At 45.5% G+C, this 26,871-nt stretch overlaps 1 protein-coding gene across 1 annotated transcript in view; it reads left to right on the top strand.

Annotated features, from left to right (window-relative positions):
- Positions 1–26,871, top strand: part of LOC143280967 (dual E2 ubiquitin-conjugating enzyme/E3 ubiquitin-protein ligase BIRC6-like) — an 84,532-nt gene that overhangs the window by 47,275 nt on the left and 10,386 nt on the right. The window contains exons 38-57 of the mRNA XM_076585809.1: positions 347–1,368; positions 2,003–2,185; positions 2,906–3,106; positions 3,272–3,545; positions 5,623–5,873; positions 6,192–6,519; positions 7,251–7,440; positions 7,794–7,925; positions 8,394–8,658; positions 9,254–9,456; positions 10,626–10,770; positions 11,381–11,644; positions 12,408–12,536; positions 13,003–13,164; positions 13,335–13,484; positions 13,829–14,094; positions 19,984–20,194; positions 20,896–21,110; positions 21,990–22,181; positions 22,585–22,837. Of these exons, the coding sequence (XP_076441924.1) occupies positions 347–1,368; positions 2,003–2,185; positions 2,906–3,106; positions 3,272–3,545; positions 5,623–5,873; positions 6,192–6,519; positions 7,251–7,440; positions 7,794–7,925; positions 8,394–8,658; positions 9,254–9,456; positions 10,626–10,770; positions 11,381–11,644; positions 12,408–12,536; positions 13,003–13,164; positions 13,335–13,484; positions 13,829–14,094; positions 19,984–20,194; positions 20,896–21,110; positions 21,990–22,181; positions 22,585–22,837 (5,036 nt within the window). The remainder of the gene's footprint in view (positions 1–346; positions 1,369–2,002; positions 2,186–2,905; positions 3,107–3,271; positions 3,546–5,622; positions 5,874–6,191; positions 6,520–7,250; positions 7,441–7,793; positions 7,926–8,393; positions 8,659–9,253; positions 9,457–10,625; positions 10,771–11,380; positions 11,645–12,407; positions 12,537–13,002; positions 13,165–13,334; positions 13,485–13,828; positions 14,095–19,983; positions 20,195–20,895; positions 21,111–21,989; positions 22,182–22,584; positions 22,838–26,871) is intronic.

The raw sequence follows: 26,871 nt of genomic DNA, 5'->3' as shown, positions 1-26,871 counted from the left end.
TAGGTTTTCGTTCACTTGGATTTTTTTTCTCACATAAGTGTGCAGTTGTAATGATACACTAGATTTTCATCTGGCTGTGTCTGATTAAACATGACATAGTTTTTTTTGTTTGCTAGTTTCTAAATTTCTTTCCAGACACATAAAAACCTGCAAGAAACATGCACATGCACACACAGAAGCACACATACAAACGCACACAAGCAGGTGATCATTTCCAGAAAATAAGCATTTAAATTTTTTGAAATAATTTGTTTTTGAAACCTGTACTTGGAAAATGATTACAACAGTTAATCTATCATTGTGATTATTTGACCAGATGATAAACAGTAGTTTTAACTGTTGCCAGGGGTGCCATATCTTCATGCTGTGGCCCACTAGATGCCCAGTGCAAGTTTGTGGAGGTGGTGTCTGGTGCTCCCTTTGACACTGTGGACCTGAGCAACGCCATTTCTGTAGTGGCAGCCATCTCCACCCTGGTCCACCAGCACATTCTGTGTCAAGACCCTGTCAACTGCTCAGCCTCCCACGATGCCTCCATCAGTGCTCGGTCTTGTTTCAGTGGACTGTTTGCCTCTCTGCTTCGTGGAGGTGAATCACGGGGGGCAGGGGGTGAAGCCAGCAGGGACCAGCTGATGTGTTTCTTGCTTCGCCTGGTGAACAAACTGATCCAGGTACCCCTCCCAGGGACTGCAGCACCGCGGGGCACTTCTGCCTCCAGTCTGAATGACAGCTGTGTCAGCTTGGATCAGGTGGAACTGCAGGAAGGGATGTCAGATGCTGCCAAGTTGAACTGGGCTTTCTCCTCGTCAATAGCATCTGTGTCACCCATGTCTGACGATGAGAAGCGCCAGCGGAGTAACAGCACTGGTGCCAGCACAGGCCCAAGCAGTGCCGCTTGTGCCAGAGACACGGCCATTGGGACACCGGAACACAGCACTGTGGGTGAGTTGAGGGAGGGAGGAGAACGCTATATCGCCGACATTATACTGGGCAACCCTCTGGTGATGCAGAGCTTGGTGCAAGCACTAAGCTTCTGCAGCAGCAACAAGATGGCGCTCATCTTAGCATCTGCCCCCAGCACCACCACCACCTCCTCCTCGTCCAGCTCCTCTTCTGCCAGCAACACCAACAACAACTTGAACATGGCTGACCCTCTCTCTGTGGGGGATGGCATCTACCAGATCTTGTGCACCCTGCTGATGCGGGCCAGTAACCCCAACACGGTCACAGAGAGCTTGTTCCAGTACCTGTCAGGCAACTACCCCCAGCTGGACTCCAGTGGTCTCTGCCGCTTGTCGGAGCCTTTGCTCAAGTTCCTGCTGCGAGTGCTGGACTCACCTGCAGCTATACGACACTTTGTCCAGCTAGGTACATAATGTCATTTATCTTTGCATTGTTGTCTCATTTCAAGAAGAGACCAATAATCTGAGTGCTACTGGTATGAAATAGATGAAAGTGGCCTTTCTTCCTCTTGTTTATATTCTCCACCAAGACTGTATCTGCCACTGTTAAAATGCATAACAGTAACAAAATTTGCGCACTTTAGGTGTTGGTCAGCGTTGATATTCCTATGAGGTTTTGCCAGATTTGATTAAAGCTGCTCATTTATACTATACAAGTCCTAGAAAAAGGAGCATTTTGCTGTAAGAAAAATCTGAATATTACTGTTAAGAGTTTATGCATGTGTAAGTGTGATGTGTTCAGTACGTTTTCATTTGGTGAATCACCTCATCATTTGTTTTGTGGCCTTATTTTGAATAGGTTATCATTATCTGTGTTCTCTTCCCCACATCCCCTCCAAATTACCCCCCTCTCCCCCTTTGTCCCCCTCTTCCTTACTCCTTCACCTGCCCCCACCCCCCTCAGATCTTCTCTCTTTCCATTCCTCATCCCCATTTATCATATTTTCCTTGCCTGAGTTTGCACAACCTCCTCTCATCCAGTATCAAGTTGAAGACATCTGTCTATAAATGACAGCACCTTTACTGTGTTGTCCTTCCAGGTGGGGTTGAGGTGGTGTGCAACAGCCTGGTACGGTCCAGTCGTCAGTTCATCTCTGTTGGGCCCAGCATGATCTCCACCATCATGCAGAACATGACCAGCACAGCCGCTGCTGCTGCTGAAGAGAAAGCCAAAGCGGCTGATTCTGACAATGTGGAGGGATTGTTCAACTTTGCTCCACTTGGTAAGAAAACATTCTGCAATGCTGTAATGATACTAATGCGTTGGGAACCCAGATGATACTGTACTCACTGTCAAAACAGGAAAGCACTCATGCAGTTAATTTTTTTTATATCATTTATTTCTTTATTTTTTTCAATTCTAATGTGCAGTTTCTGTTTGGATTTTCACTTTCAGTATTTGCAAGATGAAATCTACCAGTCAACTAAGATATTTAACTCATTTCTGAAAGGAAATTTGACAATTATAATGGTGGGTAAAATTGTTAAAATATTATTTTGGACTGTCTCTTTGTAGCCTTTTTCTGTGTAGCAACAGAATTGTTTAACTTGTGTTTACCATTTGTAGAAAGCGTTTTTTCCATCACAGAATCATGACTTCACTGTCATTTGCCTTATATTTGCACTTTAAATGGAGTTATCGTTTTGGTTTGTGCAGTTCTCACCTGCTTGATACCTTGGTTTATGGATTTGCAGGCTACATAAGTATTATGACAGCAACTGAAGTCAGGCCAGTATAATAGAATGATCACACATTATATTCTTCATTTCTGTGTGATGGCAGTATGATAGCATTGGCTTTATGGTATTGTTTGTCGTTTCTGCTTCCAAAGTCATGCCAGTATAATAAAATGATCAGGCATGATACTGTGCTTTATTTCTGTGTGATGGCAGTATGATGATGTTATTTTCATGGCATTGTGTGTTGTGTGTGTTACCACCAGGCACCATCATGTCCACCAGTCCCACAGCCAGCCCAGCAGACACCTTGATCCAGACCTCCGCTCCTCATCGCCGTGCCAGAACAGCTGCTTGGAACTACCACTTCTACCCAGATGAACCCTGGGTGGAGCTGGTCATCACATTGCCCTTTGCTGTCCTGCTGAGGCAGGTCCAGATCAAACCACACAACGGAGCTCTTACAAGTAAGTTTTTACATCCCCCCCCCCCCCCCATTTATTGCTACCCATCACTATTTCCTAGACCATTTCTTTTCTTTATGGTAAATCATTTTTGTTAGGGTGAAAAGTCCCAAATATCAGAAAACCCAGACTCTGAAGTGTATATAGGGACAACGGGTTTGCGTGCAGCCTGCCCTTCCTTTGTGTCCCTGGAGATCAGCCATGATGGGCAGAGTGTGGTGCCCACCTCCCCTCCTCTGGTGACCAGCAGTCTGGCCGTCATCAAACTGCAGCTGGTGCGTCCTGAAGTGGTGACGGCTGTCACCCTGCGTCTGCACCGTCCCCGTGACTCCATGACCATCGGCCTGCAGCAGGTGTGCCTTCGGGGTCAACGGGCGTTCGGGGAGGTGACGGACACCCCGTCCAGCTACCTGCCCTGTGAGGACACCATGACGCGATGCAGGTAGGGGCTTTGGTACTCATCAACATTCACCAATGTCAGGTTTTCTCAGAAAATTTTGGGAAACATCATACAAGCTTATTCAATGAAGTGTCTGGTAATGGAAATATATCTTATGAAATGAGAGTATTGCTTGAAAACCAGTATGTGTTGGCAGATCTGCTGTCAGCTTTGTGAATTGAAATGGGAATAATTCTGTGCTGATTTTCTCTTTATTTGTGTGTGTGTATCCAAAGGGACAGTCATCGTGTGGTAATTTTTTTAGGGTATATTTCACTCTAGAGTGAGACATTGGATTGAATCAAATGATTCAAATGATTGGACATGGTGTAAGGAATGAGATCTTGTTTGACAGTTGTGATATGAACTTGTGTGACGGGGACCTTGAATGACAGTTTGACTGGGACATTGCCTGAGGACTTCTTCTCTCTCTCCACCGCCAACGAGCAAGTCAAGCTGAAGCTCCAGGGACAGGTCTTGCTCCAGACGGATATACCAACATTCCTTGGTGTCAAGTTGGACACCCGCCTGACCTGGAGGCCCCAGATTGAGGAGATGGAGAGGAGAGGCATCCGCAAGCTAGCCCTGCTGAAGAAGCTGGCCGGGATGACTTGGGGAGCAGACAGCAGGCTTCTCGCCAGGGTCTACATGGGAGCGGTCAGACCCACCATGGAGTACGCCTCAACCTCATGGGGCACAGCCTCCAAGACCAACAAGAGCCAGCTCGACAAAGTCCAAAATATGGGACTACGCCTCATACTTGGAGCCATGAGGTCCACGCCGATCCATGACATGGAGAAAACTGCTAACATCGAGCCCCTGGAGAGAAGACGCGACCTGAAAGTCCTGATGCAGGCAGAGAAGCTCAGAAGATTGCCCTCACACCACCTACACCACAGACTGGAGCAGCCCACCAAGAACCGTCTCAAATGTCAGAGCCTCAACCACCAGTATAAAGCACTCAGAGCACAGCACAGCGATGTTCTGGCGGCAAAAGGGGAGTCTTGCACTGACCTTGCCTTGCCTGACTGGAGGCTCAACCAAGAGCTAGAGGCCACCATCAGCCTCAGAGTTCCTGGCATCACCACCAAAGACCAGCAACCAGCTACTCTCAAAATCCTGACTCTGGCCGTGATAGAGGAGTCCTACCCAGCCAGCTCCTGGACCCATGTATACACGGATGGATCAGTGGAGGAAGCCACACACAACGGAGGCAGTGGTGTCTACATCAGATTTCCCGATGGAGAGCACAGCAGCATCGCACTCCCTGGAGGAAAGCTCTGTTCCAATTTCAGAGCTGAAGTCCTGGCCATTAAAACAGCAGCAGAATTCCTCTCCTCCTGTGGAAAGCCCCTTGGCAGAATCTCCATCTTCAATGACTCCATGTCCACACTCCAGGCCCTTGACTTCCCTGATCCTGGTCCACTGATCCAGTCCCTTAAGGCCTCCCTCGCAACCCTTACCCAAACAGCCACAACGACCCTCCAGTGGGTGCCTGCACATGTAGGCCTCCCAGGCAACGAGCGTGCAGACCACCTTGCTAAGGAAGGAAGCCAGCTCACACAGCCAACCGTTCCTGCCACGTATCAGGAAGCAAAAACTCTCCTCCGCAGCAGATTCCGAAGAGGCTGGATCACCCTGAACAGAGGCTACCAGGCACACCAGGATCCCATCAGGACACTGGAGAGGAGACACCAGACTACCCTCTACCGCCTTCGCACAGGACACTGCAGCCTCCAAGCACACCTGAAGAGGATTGGAGTGGCAGCCACATCCCTATGTGATTGCGGCCAGGCTGACCAGACCCCATCCCATATTCTCCAAGACTGCCCCCTGTATGAGAAGATGCAGCAGCAGTCCTGGCCTGGGGGTGCTGACCTCAACACCAGGCTCTGGGGGACGGTAGCCGATCTTCGCTGGACGTCCGAGTTTGTGGCATCCCTTGGACTTCGACCCTGACTGCGTAGCTGTCGAATGCAAAAGAAAGAAAGAAAAGAGCCTGAGGACTGTGGTAGGACAGTGATGTGCCTGGTAAGCCTGACAGGCCCATCATTTGAGGACTGTGATGTCATGTGTGCAGTATGGGCTGGCTGCGACTGCTGCACCACTGCCTGCTGGCTCACAAAGAGGTTCAGCAAGAAGTGGCCTGTGCCGCCGCCCCTACCCGCAACCTGCTCAACACAGCCACCTCCCTCCTTGTCTCCCCGCCTGCCTCCCTGTATGCTGCCAAGATTGAATCAGTACTGCTGTGCTTGGGGCTGAGCTCTGTGGACTTGGGACTGGCCCTCATCAACAACATCCTGAGGAACCCTGCCCAGTGTAGAGATAGAGGTCAGTGTTCATTGTTGGTCTGCTCTTACGTCTCTGTATTGAGAAATTAGTTCATTCTTCTTCAGAATGGTATGCTGTTGTGTGATGGATTTAGAAGAGAGATTTACCATGGAGGATGCTTATCAAAATGAAGTGGAAGGCAGAAAAGATTAAGATTTTGGTGATATATTTTCATGGGTCTTCGAAGATGTCAGTGACATAAAAAGTAACCAGAAGTTAACTTTAGAATCAGTGTAACCCAGCCTTTATAAATGTTTATCTAAACATGTTGTCACAGACATTTTACAATGACTATTTGTGATGGATGACCTGTTGCAGGTGGAGGCCATGTATATCTTGGTCGTGTGAATGGAGTGGCCAGTCCCTTCACTGTGGAGATCCTGTACCAGTTGGGGATTACCCAGGACTCTGGCACCAGGAATCGTGTGCATGCTTTGCTGCACTGGCTTGCTGACAGTGCCCAGGCCCATCTCTGTCGCACTTCTTCCAGCAGGGATCATCGCATGGGCAGCTCTGAGATGGTGTCCAGGCTTTCGGCAAGCCCGGCTGCAGAACATGTGCACTGTGTGGCGGCTGTACTGTGGTACAGTCATGAACATTCTGTGGACTATAATCTGCCCGCCCTTCTCACCCCAGACCTTGTCAAGTAAGTTGGTGTAGGTTGTGGCCAACATTGGTGGTCTGTTGAGTCTGTCTTGTAGTTTGAAGGTTGAAATAGAGTTTTGGTCAACTGTTTTGTTGATTTGGTGGTTTTGGTGTTGAAAACGATGCTTTTGAAACTAAAGAAAACTTTGCATTTATGATTTATTGTAGCTTTATTTTGATCATTGACATGATTGAGCATGTGATTCAATTTTGTACAGATATTTATATTTCAAAATTTATGAAAATCCTCATTCGGTTTCAGTTTCTCAAGGTGGTATCTCTGTATTTGAACATACCCATATGCGCTGCACCACATCTGTTAGGCAGATACCTGGCAGCAGCATAACCAGACACACTATTCAGGCTTTGAGTGCATGTTTGTGTACCTATCAGTGGATTTCATCTGCAGAATTTTGCCAGAGGACATAACTTTTGTTGCCAGGGGTTGTTTTGCAGGGCACCAAGTGTGTGCTGCACATAGGACCTCGGTTTATCGTCCATCTGAATGACAAGATACTCAGTTTGATTTTCCAGTCCATCTTGGGAGAAAGGGCGAGAGCGGGAATTGAACCCAGACCCTCTCAGATACTGTATTGGCAGATAAGCATCTTAACCATGCTGCTCCTCCTCCTCATTCATTTATTCATCAGTTTTATGAGGCACCTAAAATGTAAGAATCTTTGTTGTGCATTTTGAGTTGGATGATTGACATGTTTTGTGTGGTGCCTGCAGGCATTTGTACGAGTGGTCAAGGAGTCTGACAGGGAACTGTCTGCTGAAGAAGGCAGTGAACCATGTGTTGTGTGCTGCCTGTCACGTCCATCCTCCCTACTTCCACCAGCTGTTGCAGTGGACTGGCTTCCTGGGCCCTGACCTGTCCCAGGTGGCCACTGATGACAGCAAGGACACTGCACAACAGCAGGTAGGCTCCCAGTCATGCATCTACTGGCTTTGAATTGGATCATTGGTTTTAACTCACCCAATACTGCTGGAATGCCAGAAATAGATACTTCATGAGAGCATGAAGCTAAAAAGCAGAAAGCTGTTTTTAGTGTGTATGTTTGCATGTACATGAATGCAGCAGTTGGTTTATAAAATTTGTATGCCTGGCCTTGATATTTTTCCCCATCTTTTATTTGGGCCCTTAGATGCCATCTATAAAGTGATATCTTCGAAACAGAAAATTGCAATGCACTTATATGTGCCTTTTGTTTTGTGTGCATGTGTGATTTTAAGTGGTTAATCTAACATTGATCTGAAACTGAATTTGAACAGGTTGCGGAAGGGCCTGGTTTCCTGACAGACGATTCCAAGGAGGCCAGTCGTCAGCCCCATCGTTCAGAAGAACAGCCAGGAACAATGACTGATGACTCAAAGGAAGCCACCCGCTTCAGCCACTCACAACAGGTCAGCTGTTCATATCATGAATGAAATGAAATTGGCAGTGGGTATGATGATAGAATGCTGCAGGAGTCTTCATCTCATACTGTTTCCATTTGTTGCTCTTCACACGATGACAGAATGCTGCAGGAATCATGGTCATACACTGTACCATTTGTTGTTTTCAGTAGTGTTTGTCCTTGTTGCATTTGAAATAGGTCCAGGTGGATTGGGATGGTGCTGTTGACGGGTTGTCTGTCATCAGCATATCATGGGTCAGCGAATTCATTTCTTTACTTTTTTGTTTTCCATTATGTTTGCATAAGTCAAAGTTTACAAGTATCATTACCCTTTTTGGATACTTCTGTTTATTATTTTGCTGTAAGTTCAGAAGAGGTTGATGTGATCAGTCTTTATCATTTCTCAGTTTCTGGATTTAAAGAGGTCATGTTTTTTGTTCCAGTAGTTGTGCATTTTTTGTGATTTCTTTTTCAGGCTTTGGGCAGCATGGCCCTGGACAGCGGACAACTTGAAAGCATTGCTGTGGTGTGTCGCTCTCCGGCCTCTGTGGCACAGCTTCTGGAGTCAGGTCTTCCTACAGTGCTGGCCCAGGCATTGGCTGAGTACTGCAGTCGTCAGATCACACTCATAGTGGAGCGTAACCTGGTCAGTGATGCTGAAAGGTTGCAACAGCAGCAGCAGCAACAGCAGCCACCTACTCCAGACAACGGGCCCAGGAGGGGAGAGTGGCCTGATGCTGGTAATTGGGATGACGCATTGTTGTACTGTTTGTAGTGATCTGATTCTTAATGCAATTGGTGGTATATATAAAGAAATGTGAATGGCCTCAAGGTGGTTCCCATGGAGATGTTAGGGCATTGTTTCAGTTATAAATGGTTTTCCTGCCATCTCAAAATTCCCTCTTTTTCTGTTGCCTCTTTTTTGTGCATCTTTTTCTTTCTGTCTTCTGGTTATATTGTTTTCCCTAAAGCTCTCTTTGTTGTTTCTGAGACATGTGTTTTGATTGGTCTGTTCAGAGGATTAGACAATGAGAAAGTTGGGGGGAATGAAGGAGAAGGAATGGGAGGATCTGTGGGTTTTGCTGATACCAAATTAAAAATTCTGAAAGGTTAGTCATCATAAGGAAAGTGAATATAATCAGAAGGAACACATTCCAGTTTCACATCATAAAAAGTGAAGGAAAAATAACATTCAGAAGTAACATATTCCAGTTTCACGTCATAAAAATTATAAAAAGATTTTTGATATTGGGTTTGGCTGGCTGGAACTAGGTGAGAATATGTAGTAACTTTACACTGGTCTGAACAACTGTTGACCTCTTTTGTGTTGCACAGAACCAGATAGCAGTGGTCTGACAGCGGATCTGGTGGCCTCCATCCTGTCATTCTTTGCTGAGCTGTGCTGTGAGCCCACCATCAAGGACTGGCTGGGGGATGCTGAGGGCAACGTCTTCTGGCCTGCCCTCCTCACCATGCTCTGCAACACCTCCACCCAGCGGCCTATGCTCACCAGCATGGCTGGGCCTCTCCAGAGCAAAGTGAGCAGGGGTCTGGGGGTTGTGAGAGATGTTTGGGGGGCTGTATGAGTGATCTGTTATTTTACCTCACTCATGTTAAACTGCTCTTGGTTTCAGAGTTTTGGAAACATATTTCTGAAAAATGTATTGCTGTCGGTTACACAACTACAAACATTCATACATTCTCTTGAATATGCATGCATTTGGATGCACACACTGGCATATATACTTGCATTAGTGCACTTTTTTGTGGAAATCTTAGTTTAGCGTGCGGATCCAGATCAAGTGTATGGTGTTGTTTCCCCAAAGGGTTTGTGCTGTAATCCCTTGTTGAGACTGTGGGCATGGGGAAGGGGATAGAGGAGGTCGACTCGGGTACTGCCGACTGGCAGAGCCGAGAAATCGCGGATCGCGTCGAGTCCGATCGCGGATCGAAATTGGAAATATGAATGGTACCACTGACCTGTGCATTGGGTAACGAACCTGTAGAAGTCGCCGGAGGAGGCGTAGGGGGTAGTGGGGGTCTGGAGTTGACCGGAGGTAGCGGAGGAAGTGGAGGTGGCGTGGGGTTGGCGTTGCTGAGAGAGCCAGAGGTAGAGGGCCCAGACTGATCACGAATCGATTGCGATCGTGCCTTAATTTTAGCCTGATCTCCCAATCGAGCTACATAATTGTGCGACCTGTTTGAAGACATAATTGGACACAAAACAGAAACGCCAAAGAATCGATAGATAGAAAATGCGAAAAACTTAGCCGTATGAAGTGCACAGGAACAGGTGTCGAGATGGCTGCCGGAAAAAGAGGGCGCTAGCCAGGGGGACAAAGGGGACGTTACCTACTTCTGGGAGGTTATCGGCCGTAGTTCTCTCATTTTCTCCGCATAGGCGGATAGTAGTTTGCACAGGACAGGAATGTCAGACCCCTGCCGGAGTCTGCACTAGTTGGGTCACGGTAAGTATGTTATTTAAATGTAATTTTAGATAGAAAATTTCCTTTTAACTATACATACTTTACCGTGACCCACCAGTGCAGACTCGGGCAGGGGTATGATTCCTGTCCTGTGCAAACTACTATCCGTCTATGCGGAGAAAACGAAAGTAGCTACGTGCGTTAGTATTCAGTGAAGGTATGTTGGCATGTTCTCCGGCATACAGTGACAAGACGAATGAGATGTAAATTTCTTTGTTCAGGTGATGAATGCTGAAGAGCGATACCTGATAGAGTCCAAGGCTATTCACTTCTTCACTCAGGTGATAGCCTGCCATTCTGTCAACCAGCTGTTCTTTGCCAAGGTTCTTTGTGATGTCATCAGGGAGCAGGGAGCGTCACGAGCAGGTATTGTGGTCTTTCCCATCTTTGTGACAGTTGAAATAGCCACATGTCTTCTCCTGGAGCCAGTTGCATTGCTCGGATGGAAGAGCCTAGTATGGTTGTAACCCGTTACGAACTCTGTGTAGTATGGAACTGACCAATAGCGTAGTTTGGTCAACGTAGGCATTTAGTCATGTGTAACTGTCAAACACTTAGAACCAAGCAATGCAACTGGCACCTGGTCATTGTGAGAAAGGAATTAATAAATTGGACAAATAGCTTTTTTGTACTGCATCTCTCTTAGGGAAGGAGGGTATACATGTGGATGGGTGGGTATGTGTGATGTTTCAGAATGTGAGCATCTTTGTGTGATTGCAGGCTTGTTTCTTTAAATGTGAACATGTGTGTGCAAGTTTTTCTCTGATGTGGGTGTTCACACACATTAAAATTTTTTTCTTGACACGCTTAGGGTTAGGATGTTTAGATGTGATATACTTTTTGTCAAAATTATGTTTGCAGTGTGAAAAAGACAACAGCATTCATACTCACTGCTGTGGCACAGACAAATAGTGTCCAAGTCCCAGGTTAGGTGTTCATTGCAATTAGTGGAGGCACACATGATTTTTGCCTGCAGGGTTGTTGCTGGGCACTGTGCCGCTGTCTGGCTTCACACGCCGCATGTTGCTGCAAGTGCTGCTGGAGGATGAGAAGGTGATGGTGGCTCTGCAGGCCTCGCCTGAGTTCTACTGCCGCCTCAACATCAGCAGCATGACCGGCAACGGGGAGAAGAGTTGTGGCTGCCGGATCTGTCACCCTCGCTTTGGAGCTGGGCGAGGGAGCTGCTCCATCACTGTCAACATCAATAGTCCATGCTCCGAAGTCCTCACCAAGTTTGGAGGTGAGCATCTGGGAAAGGTTTCAGGACTTGTGTTTACTGAGGTAACCTGATGGAGAAGTGTATTGTGTCTAGGTGATGCTCATGTTGTTTGCTACTTTTTTCTCTTCCTTCCAGAGTTTCTTGTTCATGCGGTATGAGTTGAATCTGACTTTGATTGTGCTATTTAAATTGAATAGTTTTCTTTTATGCATCCTTGCTTGAAATTATGTTGCTTGGTTTTATGCTACCAGTTGAGATTCAGGTGTCTTGGGAGTTACAGATATTTCTGCTGTAATAAAAAAAATGTATTGTTATTTTCCTTAGTTGTGTTTTTTAGCTGAAGTGATTGGTTGATGAACCAAAGTTGTCAGTTGATAAGATTTTTCAAGTTATATTCTTAATTATTCTTGACTGATCTGCTCTCTTTTCTCTGGTCTTGGTACTCTGGTTTTGATGTGAGAGCATGAACATGTCTGAATTTCAAGGTCTGGTGTCAAGTCAGGTTCATACGACACAAGAGAAAATGTTAGTTTGCGTGAGGGAGCTTCAGTTCTTGATATAAGTTTGTGTAAGGGAGCGTCAGTTCTTTATCAAGATTTCGTCAGTCTTGATTCAGTGATAGGTAATGGTAACAGTAAGAACTTCTGTTGAAAATCAGTTTCAAAGGTCACTGTTACAGCATAACATGAATTTAGGAGGATAATAAAGTATCTTCATGAACTCAGTACAACACTTATTCAGGAACACTTTGGTATTTAGAGATTTTCTCCAATGATCTGTGTAGATCCTACTGCAGCGGCCATGGTGGCAAGCAGTTTATTTGAGAACCGTGAAGATCGTAAACGTGCTGAGGAGCTGGCAAAGCAAAGTGGAGATGTCAGCATTGAAGTCATGGAGTATATCAATGCAGCAGGTTTGTTGTGTGATTATATTTGTGTAGTTATGTATGTGTGGGAATGCAGTGGGAGGAGATGGATGGATGTATACACATACACACATACATAACACACACAAATACCTATACATACACACACACACACACTCGCATGTACACATAAATATGTGCACGCTGGCATGCACTTAAGAAAAAAGCTTGGTATTTGCGTGTATGGATAGAATGAAAATGAAGAGTTCAGGTACCAGGCAAAAGCTGAATTCATTTACAAATCAGGTGTACTAAGCAATGGATGTCATTATTTGATTTTTATTATCACTGTGCAAAACATTCTCAATCAGTTACTGTTTTGGTAATGACAATGAACGTGGGAGTTGAAGCCCACTAATGAAGAAGAAGAGGGATGTAACGATAATTTTTCAAAGAGAAAGCAGAAGTATAAAGAACAGAAAGACAATATGCATGTGATCAGTTGCTTTTTCAGGTGTGTTGGCCAAGGAGAAGAGAGAGAAAAGCCCATCGCCTTCAAAGACAGGACTTCCTCCTCGACCTCCAACGCGGAGAGGTCATCGCCCTTCAGACACCGGGCTGTCCAATCTCAAATTTCCTCACTGCACGCTGCATCTACAACATGCTTTAATGAAAAGTAAGGAATGCCATGATTAGTTTTCTTTTCAGAATGGTCATGAATGTCGCTGTGAAATGGAAAAAAGGCTGGCGCAAGTTGTGTTCTGTAATGAATCTTGGTTTTGTTGATAAAAAAAAGAAAGAAAAATATTTGATATCTGGGTAACATGTGTATGTTTGCTTGTGCAGACAAAGCTTTGCCTGGTGACCTGACTTTCTCCCAGCTGATCCAGATCCTTCTTCAGCGAGGCCTGTCCCCTGGCACCACCTGCCTGCCCTTCACCATCACCCTCAGCACCCACACCACTGTTCCTGCCCCTTCCATGCCAGCTGCTCAAGGTCAGTGGCCATGCTCATCAGGTTCATCTGGCTGGTTTAGGGTTCCAGACAGGTTGTTTGTCAGGGTTTGTAGCTTTTTGTCAGGATTTGTCTCTGTCAATATTTGCCTCTGTCTTTGTCAAGAAGAGCTAAGGCAAGCAATTCTTCAATTCTGTTTGGCAGTGTTTTTCAGTAGTGGGAACATATCCAGAATAGGCTGCAAGCATTACAGTGCAATTTTATGATTTATTCATCTTTGAGAGTTTGCTCATGTAAACTTTATGCTAAGTATAACAGTCCAAGTTATATTAATACTTTATAGATATTGATTGAATAGTATGAAGCTTGTTGATGTTCGTTTTCAGGTGCCTTTGGTGGGATTGATGAGTGGGGAGATGATCCCGAAGACATTCCAGATGAAGTTCTGCTGGCTTCCCCTGCCTTCCCATCGGCCCTGCAGGTGTTTGCCAGCGTTGGTGGTCTGGCCCTGTTGGCTGAGCACCTGCCCCTGTTGTACCCAGACATCACCCGGCAGGGAACGGCGGCTGATGTTGCCACTGCTGACAACAACAACATTCCTGACCTGGGTCAGGACTGGGTTACAGTGGAATCCTCTGATGAGTTGTATGATGTGAGTGCTGACTTGGCTTCTTTATCACATCAGCTGAATGATCACATGAATCAGCTCAGTGATTTGAGTGCTCTCATGCAATCATCATCATCATCACCACCGATAAATAATGTGAGTGCTTTTGTAGATGTACTTTTTTTTTCTTTTCTTAAGGACTCACATTTGTAAAGTGAGTCTGTTTAATAACCCCTGTATGGTCTCTGTGTGTGTATATATGTATCAATGTTAGGCTGTCACCATTTTCTCAGCAACCACTAATGATTTAAAAAAAAAATTTTTTACTTGCATGTGTACATAAAGTGAGTCTGTTTGATAACCCAGTTATTGTCTGAGTGCGTGTGTGTCCATGGTAAACTTTAACATTGTCATTTTCTCAACAACCACTAATAATAGAGAAATGGAACCAAACAGAATGGTAGATTATATATATATATGTGTGTGTATGTGTGTGTGTGTGTATCTTTAAAAAAAAAAAAAAAAATTCTAACATAATCAATGTTTTAATTACACATACTTAACCGTGACCCACTAGTGCAGACTCCGGCAGGGGTCTGATTCCTGTCCTGTGCAAACTACTACCCGCCTGTGTGGAGAAAACGAAAGTAGCTACGGCCGATAACCTCCTGAAGTAGGTTACCTCCCCTGTACATCCCTGACTTGCACCCTCTTTTTCCGGTAGCTATTCTCCCTGCACACTGCGCTGGTTGCGGTGAATTGTCGTAAAAAGAGGGTGCTAGTCACAGATGCACAGGGGAGGTAACCTACTTTGGGAGGTTATCGGCCGTAGCTACTTTTGTTTTCTTCGCATAGGCGGGTAGTAGTTTGCACAGGACAGGAATCAGACCCCTGCCGGAGTCTTTACTAGTGGGTCACGGTAAGTATGTTACTTGACTGTAATTTTAGGAAGAAAATTTCCTTTTTATATTTTTGTGTATGGGTTTCAACTCAGTTAAGGTCATATATATATATATATATATATATATTATCTACCATTCGTTTTTTTATCATCTGTAATGAGTAAGTATATTGAAAATTTTTATTGATTGTCATCTTTTGTTTAAAAGATCCAGTTACTGTGAAAAAGTATTTGTAATTTTATTTTATTCTTATTATCATTCGTTCATATCTTTTTTGTTGTTGTTCAGACAAAGAGTGCTTATGTAGTGGTAATGTTTTGGAGGGTTTACTTACATGTATTTAACCTTAAAGCTGGCTATATGACAAGATAACTTGTCAGCACAACCATGTATGCTTCGCTGCCACAATGACGAGATAACTTGTCACTGAAATAATCTGACTTTTCCCTAGTTTGTATCGAGTTTTTTGACAAAAAGTACTGGTAGCTTTAGCTTGGGGAATCTACTATATTCTATTGATAGCTAGAAACCTCAACTACGTGATGAGGTAGTCCTTTATTAGAGTGATTTGGTTGGGTTACTGCCTGTGCTTTGACTTGCTCGTTGCTCAGCAAAATGGTGACACCTGGCTTTAATCTGTGCGATCATGGTGCACCAAAAACGACCAAACTTGCTTTCTTTAGCTGATGTTCAGAAAGAATTGAAGTGTCAACTCAAAGAAGAAGACAGTGATGAGCTGTTATCGGATGATTGGACAGAAAATAAAGGGAGCAGTGAAGAGACTGGGAAGAAGAACAGCGAGTGATGCAGGCTGTACAGAGCAGATGACCACATGACTGACAGTGGTGCAACTGAAATAGCAGCAATACACAGTGAGAGTGACTTTCTTAGCACACTGCCAAGGCAGCGTGAGGGGACTGAGAAAAACAAAGTGTACTGGGTCAGAGAAGGGGAAGAGGAGAGGGGTGGAGGCTGAAGTGGCGTGGCCTTGCTGTGTTTGAGGGGATCAATGTAGAGCCAGCAAACAACATTCAGCCTGTTATTGCTGACTTAACTGCTGACAGTGGTCTGAAAAAAGACCCGCACAACACAGACTCCATTTTTTCCTCTCTCTTTTTCTCTCTCTCTCTCTTTTTTTTTTAATAATTTTTTTTTTATATAGATGATGATACACAGACTGCATTGATTTTTTTTTTGTTTTTGATTTTTCTTTTATTTAATAGATGATAATACACAGCAGACACTCCAACAGATATTGGTGAACCCAGGCAGGCAGAAGAAAAATCTCCAGACTGTCAGCATGGACAGATACAAATATGTTTGAAATCAAATAGTTCTTGGGTCTGACCTTACTGATGTGCATGATGATTTTTTTCAATTTTTTGTATTGTCTGTATGTGTCATTTTCTAGTAGATGATGTGTTTGTACATACGTATGTTATATATGTTTATGATTCTAATGGAATAGATTCCTTTATACAAAACAAAGGGGGAAAAAAGGGGGAAATAGGAATTGATTCTGTTAGAAAAAATCTGTATAGTTTTTTTTTGTTTTTTCAATGCATCATGAGTAAATGTGTTTAAAATTTGGTTTAATTACACATACTTAACCGTGACCCAACTAGTGCAGACTCCGGCAGGGGTCTGACATTCCTGTCCTGTGCAAACTACTATCCACCTATGCGGAGAAAACGAAACTACGGCCGATAACCTTCCGGAAGTAGGTAACCTCCCCTTTGTCCCGCTGGCTAGTGCCCTTCCAAGTTTGTAAGGCATCCCTTCTTCCCCCCCTTGCCTACAACAACCCTTGGTTTGCACCACTGTGGTTGTGACAACAGCTCCACACGGGCCCTACATCCTAGCCAGCCTTCCCATGAAGGGGTGTCTATCTTTGCCTTCCAAGTTTTAGCGGACCCAAAAACTGCCCACTGAGCAGGAGACAATCACTCTAAGCTCATCTCTTCCACTCCTCTAGTAGCAGAAGGCCTGGGTCATAATTGTTTTCCTCTACACTTGGGAGAAAGGCATATTGACGAGGATGGATGCGTCTCATAAAGCACAACAAACCGTCCATTAACCACAGGGGTGTACCTTTCTGCCCACTCATACCAGCACGGTAGATGTCGCATTCAAGCACATCAGTTCGCCCCATCACCTTGCTTGAACAGAGATCCAGCATCAACGTGTCGAACAATTGGCGTTTGAAAGCACTTTCTGCACTTGGTCTTCCCTGCCTGATCCTTTCAGCCTCAACACACAACCACTGCTGGGCATTCCTTTTCATGCACTGTCTTTCCAATGAGACACTTCCAGGGGTTTCTAGCCTAGACAGGCTATCCCATCATGGAGCCCCAGCCTTCAGTCAAGGGCCTGTCAGAGGATGACTTTGTTGTCACTTTGGAAGCAAGCACCATGTCTTTCAGACACACGGTTGCACCACAAGACCCCGTCAACTGCTTCCGGCTTCCTTACATTTCAACATAACCTGCATGGTGGACACCTTCATCCCTCAAGCACACAGCAGCTGTTTCCTGATTTACCCATGCTGATTGGTGTCCTCCTAGGAACAATATATGATAATCAGTCTTGTACGACAGTCACCATCAGAACAGCAGAGGAGGCAACTGCTGTCCCGACTATTCGGGCTGGAATTCGATTATACAATTTATAGTAGAGAGTGTTCTGCCCAAGTTGCATCCCCAGTCCGTCGATCAAGAGGGCCTTAGGACTCATCATTGGGACGGATCCCAAAGGCTAGTTAGGCCCAAGGCTACAGCACTAAGTCCCAGTGCAATTTGACTTCTAGTCTGAGAGACATAGTCCTTCATGAAAGACTAAGCTGCACATGATTTCCCTTTGCAATTAAGAAACCACTGATAATACAGCTCTCACTTTACTCTTGGCCATACTGAAAACGTATGTCAGATCAGTGATTTGATGTGAATGGCCAGTACAACACATCTTGAGCCACGTACCTCCCTGCCCCCGCCCTGCTCCATCCCAGACTCAGTGCGCACCACACAGCCAGAGGCCTGTCATGGGTCCGGTCCCCTTTCTCACTAAAGAACCTTCAGCAAACATTTTCCCCATGGAAACCCTCTTCCATTAGGAATTCCACCACAGAATGAGATTCAGTGACCTGCGTGCACATGAAGTGCACTTCCACAGCCTGATCCAACCCAGCCATTGACTGCTGACAACTTTCTGCAGGTTGTTCCAACATGCCACACTCAGGTAGAGAAGCCACAAAGCCTTCCATATGCCCCTTCGTGATGGTACCTACCTGGGCAATTACACAGCCCTGTCCCAGAGACACCAGGGACATCAAGTCTTTTGTTGCCAAATGTCTGCCCTTCTATACATAGGCAACATACCAGTGCTGTCATTTTTTGGCAACGACAAAAAAGTGGCGGGGGGAGTGCCCATCGCCTGTCAGCTTGCATGGAGGAGCTCTACAGATCTGGCTGTCACACCTAAGGCAAGCCCAGCATGGTGGCCTACCTCTGTCTCGTGCCACAGTTTCCTTCAAACACATATATCACTTCCACTATTGGCCCACAACCGATGTGGAATCCTCAGATCAAACCACATGTGCACCTTCTTGCATTGACACTCAACTGCGCTCAAATGAGACAACCCTATAAGGGTACGTGTTTCCTTTCCCTCCTTTGATTCGAAGGGCTCTCAGTAAAGTGTGGATTCAACACACTGACCCAATTTTCTTTGCGCTACATTTATCAGCACAGCTGTGGTCCACAGACCTCTCCCACAATACAGCTGCGGACCTCTGTCTTCTTTGCCCACACCAATATCCTTAGGTGACACAGTACACTCTACCTTCATCGAATTCGACTTGAGGGACATCTGTCGCTTTAGGGATGATGACTCAAGAGGCGTTGGCTCTGCAGTGGCAAGACATCATGGATGCTGCCTACTGGAAAAACCCTGCCACCTTCATCGACTTCTACCTGAGAGATGTCGCACGCCTGCGGGATGATGGCTCAAGAGGCATCGCTTCTGTGGTAGTTGCACAACAGGCCATCGTAGCACATAGACAGTAGAACAGGCAAGCCCTCCACCTTGTCATGCTATTCTGCACTAGTTGGGTCACAGTTAAGTATGTGTAATTAAAAGGAAATTTTCTGTCTAAAATTACGCTTAAATAACATACTTACCGTGACCCAAATTTAAGACCCTCCCGTCCTCCCCGCTTCCTGTTCTCCCTGCTCGCTGCGCCGGTGATGGCATATTGCCGTCAAAAAAGGGCGCTAGCCAGCGGGACAAAGGGGAGGTTACCTACTTCCGGGAGGTTATCGGCCGTAGTTTCGTTTTCTCCGCATAGGCGGATAGTAGTTTGCACAGGACAGGAATGTCAGACCCCTGCCGGAGTCTGCACTAGTTGGGTCACGGTAAGTATGTTATTTAAATGTAATTTTAGATAGAAAATTTCCTATCATTATCTTTTGTTGAAAAGAATCTGTTGATTGAGAAAGTATTTGTATTTACTGATTTATTATTCATTTTACCATTTTTTGTTGAAAACAGACATACAAACATCATTTTCAAAAGTTTAACCCTTTCTGTCTCTGTCACCATAACACCTTCCCATCATTGGCAAAACATCGCACCATTTGTTTGAGAAAGTGATAAAAAATGTAAATATGTTTTAGCCAGCAGGCTGTTGGAATGGTCTGGTTTCATTTCAGTTTTCTGTTTTATTTTGTATTTGGTTAAGCCAACCAGTGCATTGCTCTAAATCCAAGGGAATTAAGCATCTTGTGAAACTTTACCTTCTCTAAAAAAAAAAAAATAACCCACCTCAGAAGGTGGATCAAAACTTGCTAACCTTGCTTATGGAATTTTACTCTGTGTGTGTGTGTGTGTGTGTGTCCGTGTTCATGCACATGTGCTGGTGAATTATTGTGTGCATTTTATGTATGTTTGGCAATACAGAGCATTTTGTGATGATAAGAGTCTTCGTTATTGTACTGATTGGCACGGTTGTCACTGTCAATCTTACCTGTCCGTCCAGCCCTACATGGAGCCAGTGTCACCTGCCCCCACCTCATCACACGCGGCTCGCCATGTGGCAGGGGCCATGCCCACCATCCCTCCCCATTCCCTCATCGCCTTTGGCCTCTTCCTGCGCCTGCCAGGCTACGCTGAGGTGCTGCTGAAGGAGAGGAAGAAGGCACAGTGTCTCCTCAGGCTGGTCCTTGGGGTCACTGATGATGGGGACGGAGGTGAGTGCCGTGCTGCACAGCAGGATAGGACTGGGTAGTTGTGAGCTCTGACCTGGCCATGTGTTCTCTCATAATGATAGTAATGGTAATAGTTTTCTCTGATTAAGTCTCTAGAGTGTTGTCATTATGGTAATAGTTTTCTCTGATTAAGTCTCTAGAGTGTCGTCATTATGGTAATAGTTTTCTCTGATTCAAGTCTCTAGAGTGTCATCATTTTGCTCCATTATTAAGATGGAGTGGGGAAATGGAGTTTTTTCTATGAGATATTATAAAAAAATGTTTGGAATGTACCTGATATTATTTTCATGTTGATGAAGTTCAGTATCAGTAACTTTTGCCTTGTTTTGAACTAGTGAGTTGTGGAAAAGGATCATTTACATGATTTGGTCATGCATAAACTGGCACACACATGTTCCTTTTGTACATTTGAGATAATCTGTTTCTTGCTTATTGACATTTGACTCAGCTGTAGAATGATTTCGATACTGTTTTTTGTTTTTGTTTTGTTTTTTTGTCACAAATACGGAGAAAGCACTAATGTATATGAGCATGCACATGCGGATATAAGAATGGGTGGGATCAAACATGAAATCATGTGCAAGTGTATATGGATGATTTGTATGATCACAGAATCAGAGTCAGTGGATAGTGTAAACAAAGGACAATGTGTTTCACCTGGTTCATCTTTGTCTTGCTTACAGGCCACATTCTGACATCACCCATCGCCAGCTCCCTCCCTACCCTTCCCTTCACTGTTCTCAAGTCGCTGTTTGATGCGTCTCCTCTGACGACGGACGATGGTGTGCTGTTGCGGCGCATGGCCCTGGACATTGGTGTCCTTCACCTGGTGCTGGCCTGTCTGTCAGTGCTCAGTCACCATGGGCCCAGAGTGCCTGTGTCGGGCTTCCAGCAAGAGGTTGGGGCTCAGCGCACCTGTTGCTGCCTTATTTGTATGCTAAACTGTGTCATTTTAGAATGATTGCCTTTATAACAGGTTCTATTCAGGTCATATTTTAAACCAGCTGTTGTGACATTCAGCAGACTTGACAGTGAAGTTTGACTGGATGTGTTGGGAGTAGTGTGGTGGACCTTGAGTCTGTCAGTATGTACTTCTGTACTGGAGAATTTGGTAAAGCAGACTGTGTGTATTTGTCATCCAGTTCCACTTGGATCTGCAGTAATCAGCTAGGACAGTGTTTGATCCAAATATGATCTTTCTTTGCTTTGTAGATGTGAAGTGTAGTTGTAATTTCACTGTGTTTTTTGTGTGTGCGTTTTTTTTGCTGTGTTTGATTACATTCTTCTTCTTCGTTTGTGGGCTGCAACTCCCATGTTCACTCGTATGTACATGAGTGTGCTTTTATGTGTATGACCGTTTTTACCCCACCATATAGGCAGCCATACTTGTTTTCGGGGGTGTGCATGCTGGGTATGCTCTTGTTTCCATAACCCACCGAATGCTGACATGGGTCAGAGGATCTTTAACGTGCGTATTTGATCTTCTGCATGCATATACACACGAAGGGGGTCTACGCACTAGCAGGTCTGCACATATGTTGACCTGGGAGATCGGAAAAATCTCCACCCTTCACCCACCAGACACGGTTACTGAGATTCAAACCCAGGACCCTCAGTTTGAAAGTCCAATGCTTTAACCACTCAGCTGTTGTGCCCGTCAGACTACATTCTGAATGTGATGCTGGAAAAAAAAAAATAAAAAAAAAAAAAAAAATGAAGATCAATGATTTTTATGGTCTTGATATTAACATTTTTCATGAAGGAGCCTTCATTTCAGACACAGATGATCTTGACGGCCATGCAGACAGCAGCCACCCAGGGAGGCATGTCGCAGAATGAGGAGAAGACTCAGCACTACTGGGCCAAGGGCACCGGCTTTGGTACAGGGTCCACCACCTCCAGCTGGGATGCTGAACAGGCCTTGCTCCGACAGCGCAGTGAGGAGGAGCATGTGGCTTGTCTGCTGCAGGTAATCAGTCTGTGCACTCTTGGGGGTTTGGGGTACTGCTGTGGGAGATGCCGGGGTTATAATTGGTTAGGTGTAGGAATGGCTGTTGGGTTGTCTGGACTGTGATGGGCATTTATCTTGGTGTTCATCTGGGTCGTATGGTCATGTGGATATAAAAGTCGTCCAGTACATTTCAGTGTCAGGTAAAATAAATGAGATTATCTAAGATAGTCTCTGATGTTGTCAAGAGAGCAGAAGGTAATTTTTAGTCTTTGGTTTCTGAAAATATTGCTAATGCCCCAGGTGATTCACCATTTGTGGGGAGTAAAATGAAAGTCTCTTTTGCGTGTGTATTAGCCAGTGTACTTGAATGTCATACCAGAAATGATGAGATGGGGTTGTTTTTTTTTTTTTACCTCTTCAGGTGCTAGGGAGCTACATCAACCCAGGGGGCCATATCCCCAAAGATTTCTCTGTGGATGACAAAGACCAGGACAAAGAATCTGGCTCCTCTTACACTCCCCCGTCAGAGAAGTGGCTTCTGCCGGAGATTGTGTCTGACCTGCTGAGTCAGTCCTGCCTCATCCCGGCCATCTCCTCCTACCTGCGCAATGACTCTGTCCTGGACATGGCACGCCATGTACCTCTGTATCGTGCACTGCTGCAGCTGCTGAGAGGTGAGTGGAACTTCATACCGCATCTATAGGCAAAAATATGTATACAATCATGGCCAAAAAGAGATGGGAATCATCGTGTAAACAGACACTACTTTTGCTGCTTTTGATGTGATAGGAAAGGGTGACGGGAGTAGATACGAGTTTTAAGTGATAGGGAAAAGTGATAGGGAAAAATATTCACATTAGATAAAGCCAACATGCAGTGGAAATTGACTCACTCACTCTCACTCTCAAACTGTGTCACACACACATTAAATGTAAACAAGTCTTCAGTTACAAATAAAAGGGAACTTGTGAAAAACATGACTTAGATGGGGAAGTTATTTGACATGAATATAGCTGCCTGAACAAGAGAAAGTTGTTGGTCGCTGTGACACAGAAGGGTGTGGAATGTGTAGTTCAGCGGTAGGCCCTTGGAGCTACTAGTCCCCGTGACACAGAATGGTGTGGAACATGTAGTTCAGCTGTAGGCCCTTTGAGCTACTAGTCACCGTGACACAGAATGGTGTGGAACGTGTAGTTCAGCGGTAGGCCCTTTGAGCTACTAGTCACCGTGACACAGAATGGTGTGGAATGTGTAGTTCAGCGGTAGGCCCTTGGAGCTACTAGTCACCGTGACACAGAATGGTGTGGAACGTGTAGTTCAGCTGTAGGCCCTTTGAGCTACTAGTCACCGTGACACAGAATGGTGTGGGACGTGCAGTTCAGCTGTAGGCCCTTTGAGCTACTAGTCACCGTGACACGGAATGGTGTGGAACGAGTAGTTCAGCTGTAGGCCCTTTGAGCTAGTAGTCACCGTGACACAGAATTGTGTGGAACGAGTAGTTCAGCTGTAGGCCCTTTGAGCTAGTAGTCACCGTGACACAGAATTGTGTGGAACGTGCAGTTCAGCTGTAGGTCCTGAGTTATTTGTCACTGTGACACAGAAGGGATAGGAGTGTGCAGTTCAATATTAGGCCCTGTGTGTTAAGTCACTGTGACACAGAAGAATGAAAAATGTGCAGTTCAGCATTAGGCCCTGTGAGTTAGTAGTCGCTGTGACACAGAAGGGTTAGAAGTGTGCAGTCCAACAGTAGGCCCTGTGGGTTATTATGAAGAAGGTGCAGTTCAGTAGTAGGCTTTGTGAGGTGGTTTTTTTTTTGTTTGCTTTTTGTTTTTTTTTGTTTTTTTTTTGCTGTCCCATCATCTGCACTGTTTTTCCGAGTCCCCCAAACACAGCCACACCCAGGTTCATCTGTCACACTACTAATGTTGGTAGTCCGCAGGGAACCATTGATGTTAGGTCGCCAGGAGGCCACACACCAGAGGAGACCCTGCACTGCTGCTGAGTCACTTCACTGGTGTTCAGTGGTGCCTGTTCTGATTTAACGTACTTAGGACACCACCTACTAAGCCCCATACTGACGACGGGGAGCCAGACTGAGTGAGCGTCCCTCCCAGAGTGGAGACTGCCGCCATGTCCCTCCATAACAGCCCCCCATGAATCTGCCGACGCTGAAGGCATTGACAGGACTCACCCCAAGCACGGAAGTGGAGGGGTATCGAAACTGAGGTCACCATGACAGCAGGGCATGAAAGGCCACAGACTTTGGGACATTTTGGTCTATATTGGTAATGATGAAGGAGGAGGAGAACGATGATGATGACAATGTTGCTTTGGAAGTCCGTTTTGGATTGGGACTTTGTGACAAGACTGTACTCTATGCTTCCTTTCATAATGATATCACAACATCAACCAGGCCCGAGAGATACAGACACTTGCAGTGTTGGTCAGGTAGTTAGAGCAACACACCCAAAGACACATCCGTGAAGTGGATGACACTCGGCTGTGTGGTCCCAGTCTCCCCATTAAAGCTCACAGCACACAGCATGCTCAACTCTGGGTAGGAGCCGGCCAAGGGCTGAAAACCCACCTCCACTGGGATTTGAACCTGCATCTTCCCAGCCATCAGTCCGGGACGCTAACCACTTCGCCACGGCGGCTGGTGCTCTGTGAGTTGTTAACCCTTAAAGTGCTGCTTATAATATAATGTAGTTTAAGGAAATGCGCTTAAAATAGGACTACGATTAGCTGCAACAACCCTGTCTCTGTTTTAGGGCATTAGTATATTTCTTAGTAATTGCAGGTAGGTAAAAGTATACATTTTTGGAAACTAGAAACATTAAGGAATCTCATAAAAACAATAAAAAAGCTTTACCTCCAATGTAGCTGGAGATATCCTTCCAAATATATCCAAGAAAATTTGTACAAAGGTAATCCAAAAACACTGCCATCACATTTGAAGAGGTGGAAATCATCAATCACAATGTCAAATTACACATAACATACACCAAACTGAAGAAAAATATGTTGTTTTCAGTCACAGAAAACAGTTAGTGCCTTGGCCTCTTGTGGTAGTTAGCAAAACACTCTGGGCAGAGCCCCACATCACATCCACGACATTCCCAGCCAGAGCGTACACGGGTAGGATGACCAGCCACACAGTTTCTCTTCTTTCCCACAGGCAGCTTGACCAATTCATGTCCCACCAGAGGATGAGAAGGACCTGCCTGAGGTTCTGGGGCCTGTAGGGCTTGGGGATTGTCTCTGGCAGCTTGGATTTCTGCAGCTGTGCGTCGTCGGCGCACCACCTTCCGAGGGGGGTAGAAGTCTCCAGCAAGACTCTCAACTACAGAAACCATGAAGAGGTGTCTAGACAGCTTGGGGTTGTCACTGGTGTTTGCTTTGTAGAGCAGGTAGCTGTTGAGAACTGCCCTGCCAAACAAAGAAAAGGCAACCTTTGTGGTCCACTTCATGGTCCGCCTCTCTGCCAGGTACATGTATAGCTGGGCGTCACCAAGGTCCACACCTCCCATTGTTCTGTTGTACAGGTCAACAACATTGGGCTTCTGGATTCTGTTTCCCCTTCTGTTCTGCACTTCAGTGAAGCCAGCTGTGGCAAGTGTTGACAGCAGGACAGGTTTTCTCCTCCCATCTTGATAGGCCACACACAAAAGCTCACCTTTTCGCCTCTCTGTCACCTGATGGTTTCTCAGCCTTCTTGTGATAGCATCTCGGGGAAGGCCCCTTCTGTGGGTCCTCACAGTTCCTGTGGCAGTGGTATTGTGAGTATAGAGGTCCTGGAACAACACTGGAGAGGAGAAGTAGTTGTCCAAGCACAGATGGTGACCTCTATTTAGAAGATCAGCATTCCGCATGAGGCGCAGGACCAGAGCGTAAGTTGCACCATGGACATTTTCTGCATCTGCAGGGTTGTGGGGTCCTTTGCAAACTTCAAATTTGCACAAATAGCCATTTGTGCTATCTGACAAGCACCAAAGCTTGATCCCAAACCGGGCATGTCTTTTGTTGGGCATGAACCGGCGCAGATGAGGGGTTCTTCCTTTGTACCCAATCATGCTCTCATCTACACAGATATCCATCTCTGGGTGGTAGTGGTGGAGAAATTTCTGATTGAAATGATTTATCAGAAACTGAACCTTATAGGTTTTGTAGTTGGGGTCCTGTTGGCCTGGCACCTCTTCATTGTTAGCAAAGTGCAGAAATTTCAGCAGAAGCTGAAAACGGTCCCGACTGAAGTGTTCAATAAACCATGGTGTTTCTTGGCTCTTATGGGTTGAGTCCCAGTAAAGTGCAAGATTGGGTTTTTTAATCAAACCCATGTTCAAAATGATGCCTAAAAAGGCTCTGATCTCCTCACTAGTTGTAGGATCCTGTGCTATCCACTTATGTACTCTGGATCGTGGTTTGTTTTGGAGATGTTGCTGGTGACCAGCAATCCACTGGGTAGCGTATCTGTTGGTCTCTGCCACCATGTGGTCAATGAGGTCAGGTGTGAAGAAAAGGTTCACATACTCAATGGGTCTGGCATCAGGAGGAGGGGCATGTTTGGGGCCAGGAACAGCAGTAAAGGGGATAGGATTAGGGCCAGCATCATCGCCGATGATAGGCAGCCACAGGCCATGCACTGGTGCAGCACCATCATCACCCTCTTCCTCCTCAGTACCACTGTCTTCAGCATCACTACTGCCTG

The sequence above is a fragment of the Babylonia areolata genome, chromosome 4 (genome assembly GCF_041734735.1).
Source record: "Babylonia areolata isolate BAREFJ2019XMU chromosome 4, ASM4173473v1, whole genome shotgun sequence".
NCBI classification, from domain to species: Eukaryota; Metazoa; Mollusca; class Gastropoda; order Neogastropoda; family Buccinidae; genus Babylonia; species Babylonia areolata.
This window is presented reverse-complemented; position numbering and strand designations above follow the sequence as displayed.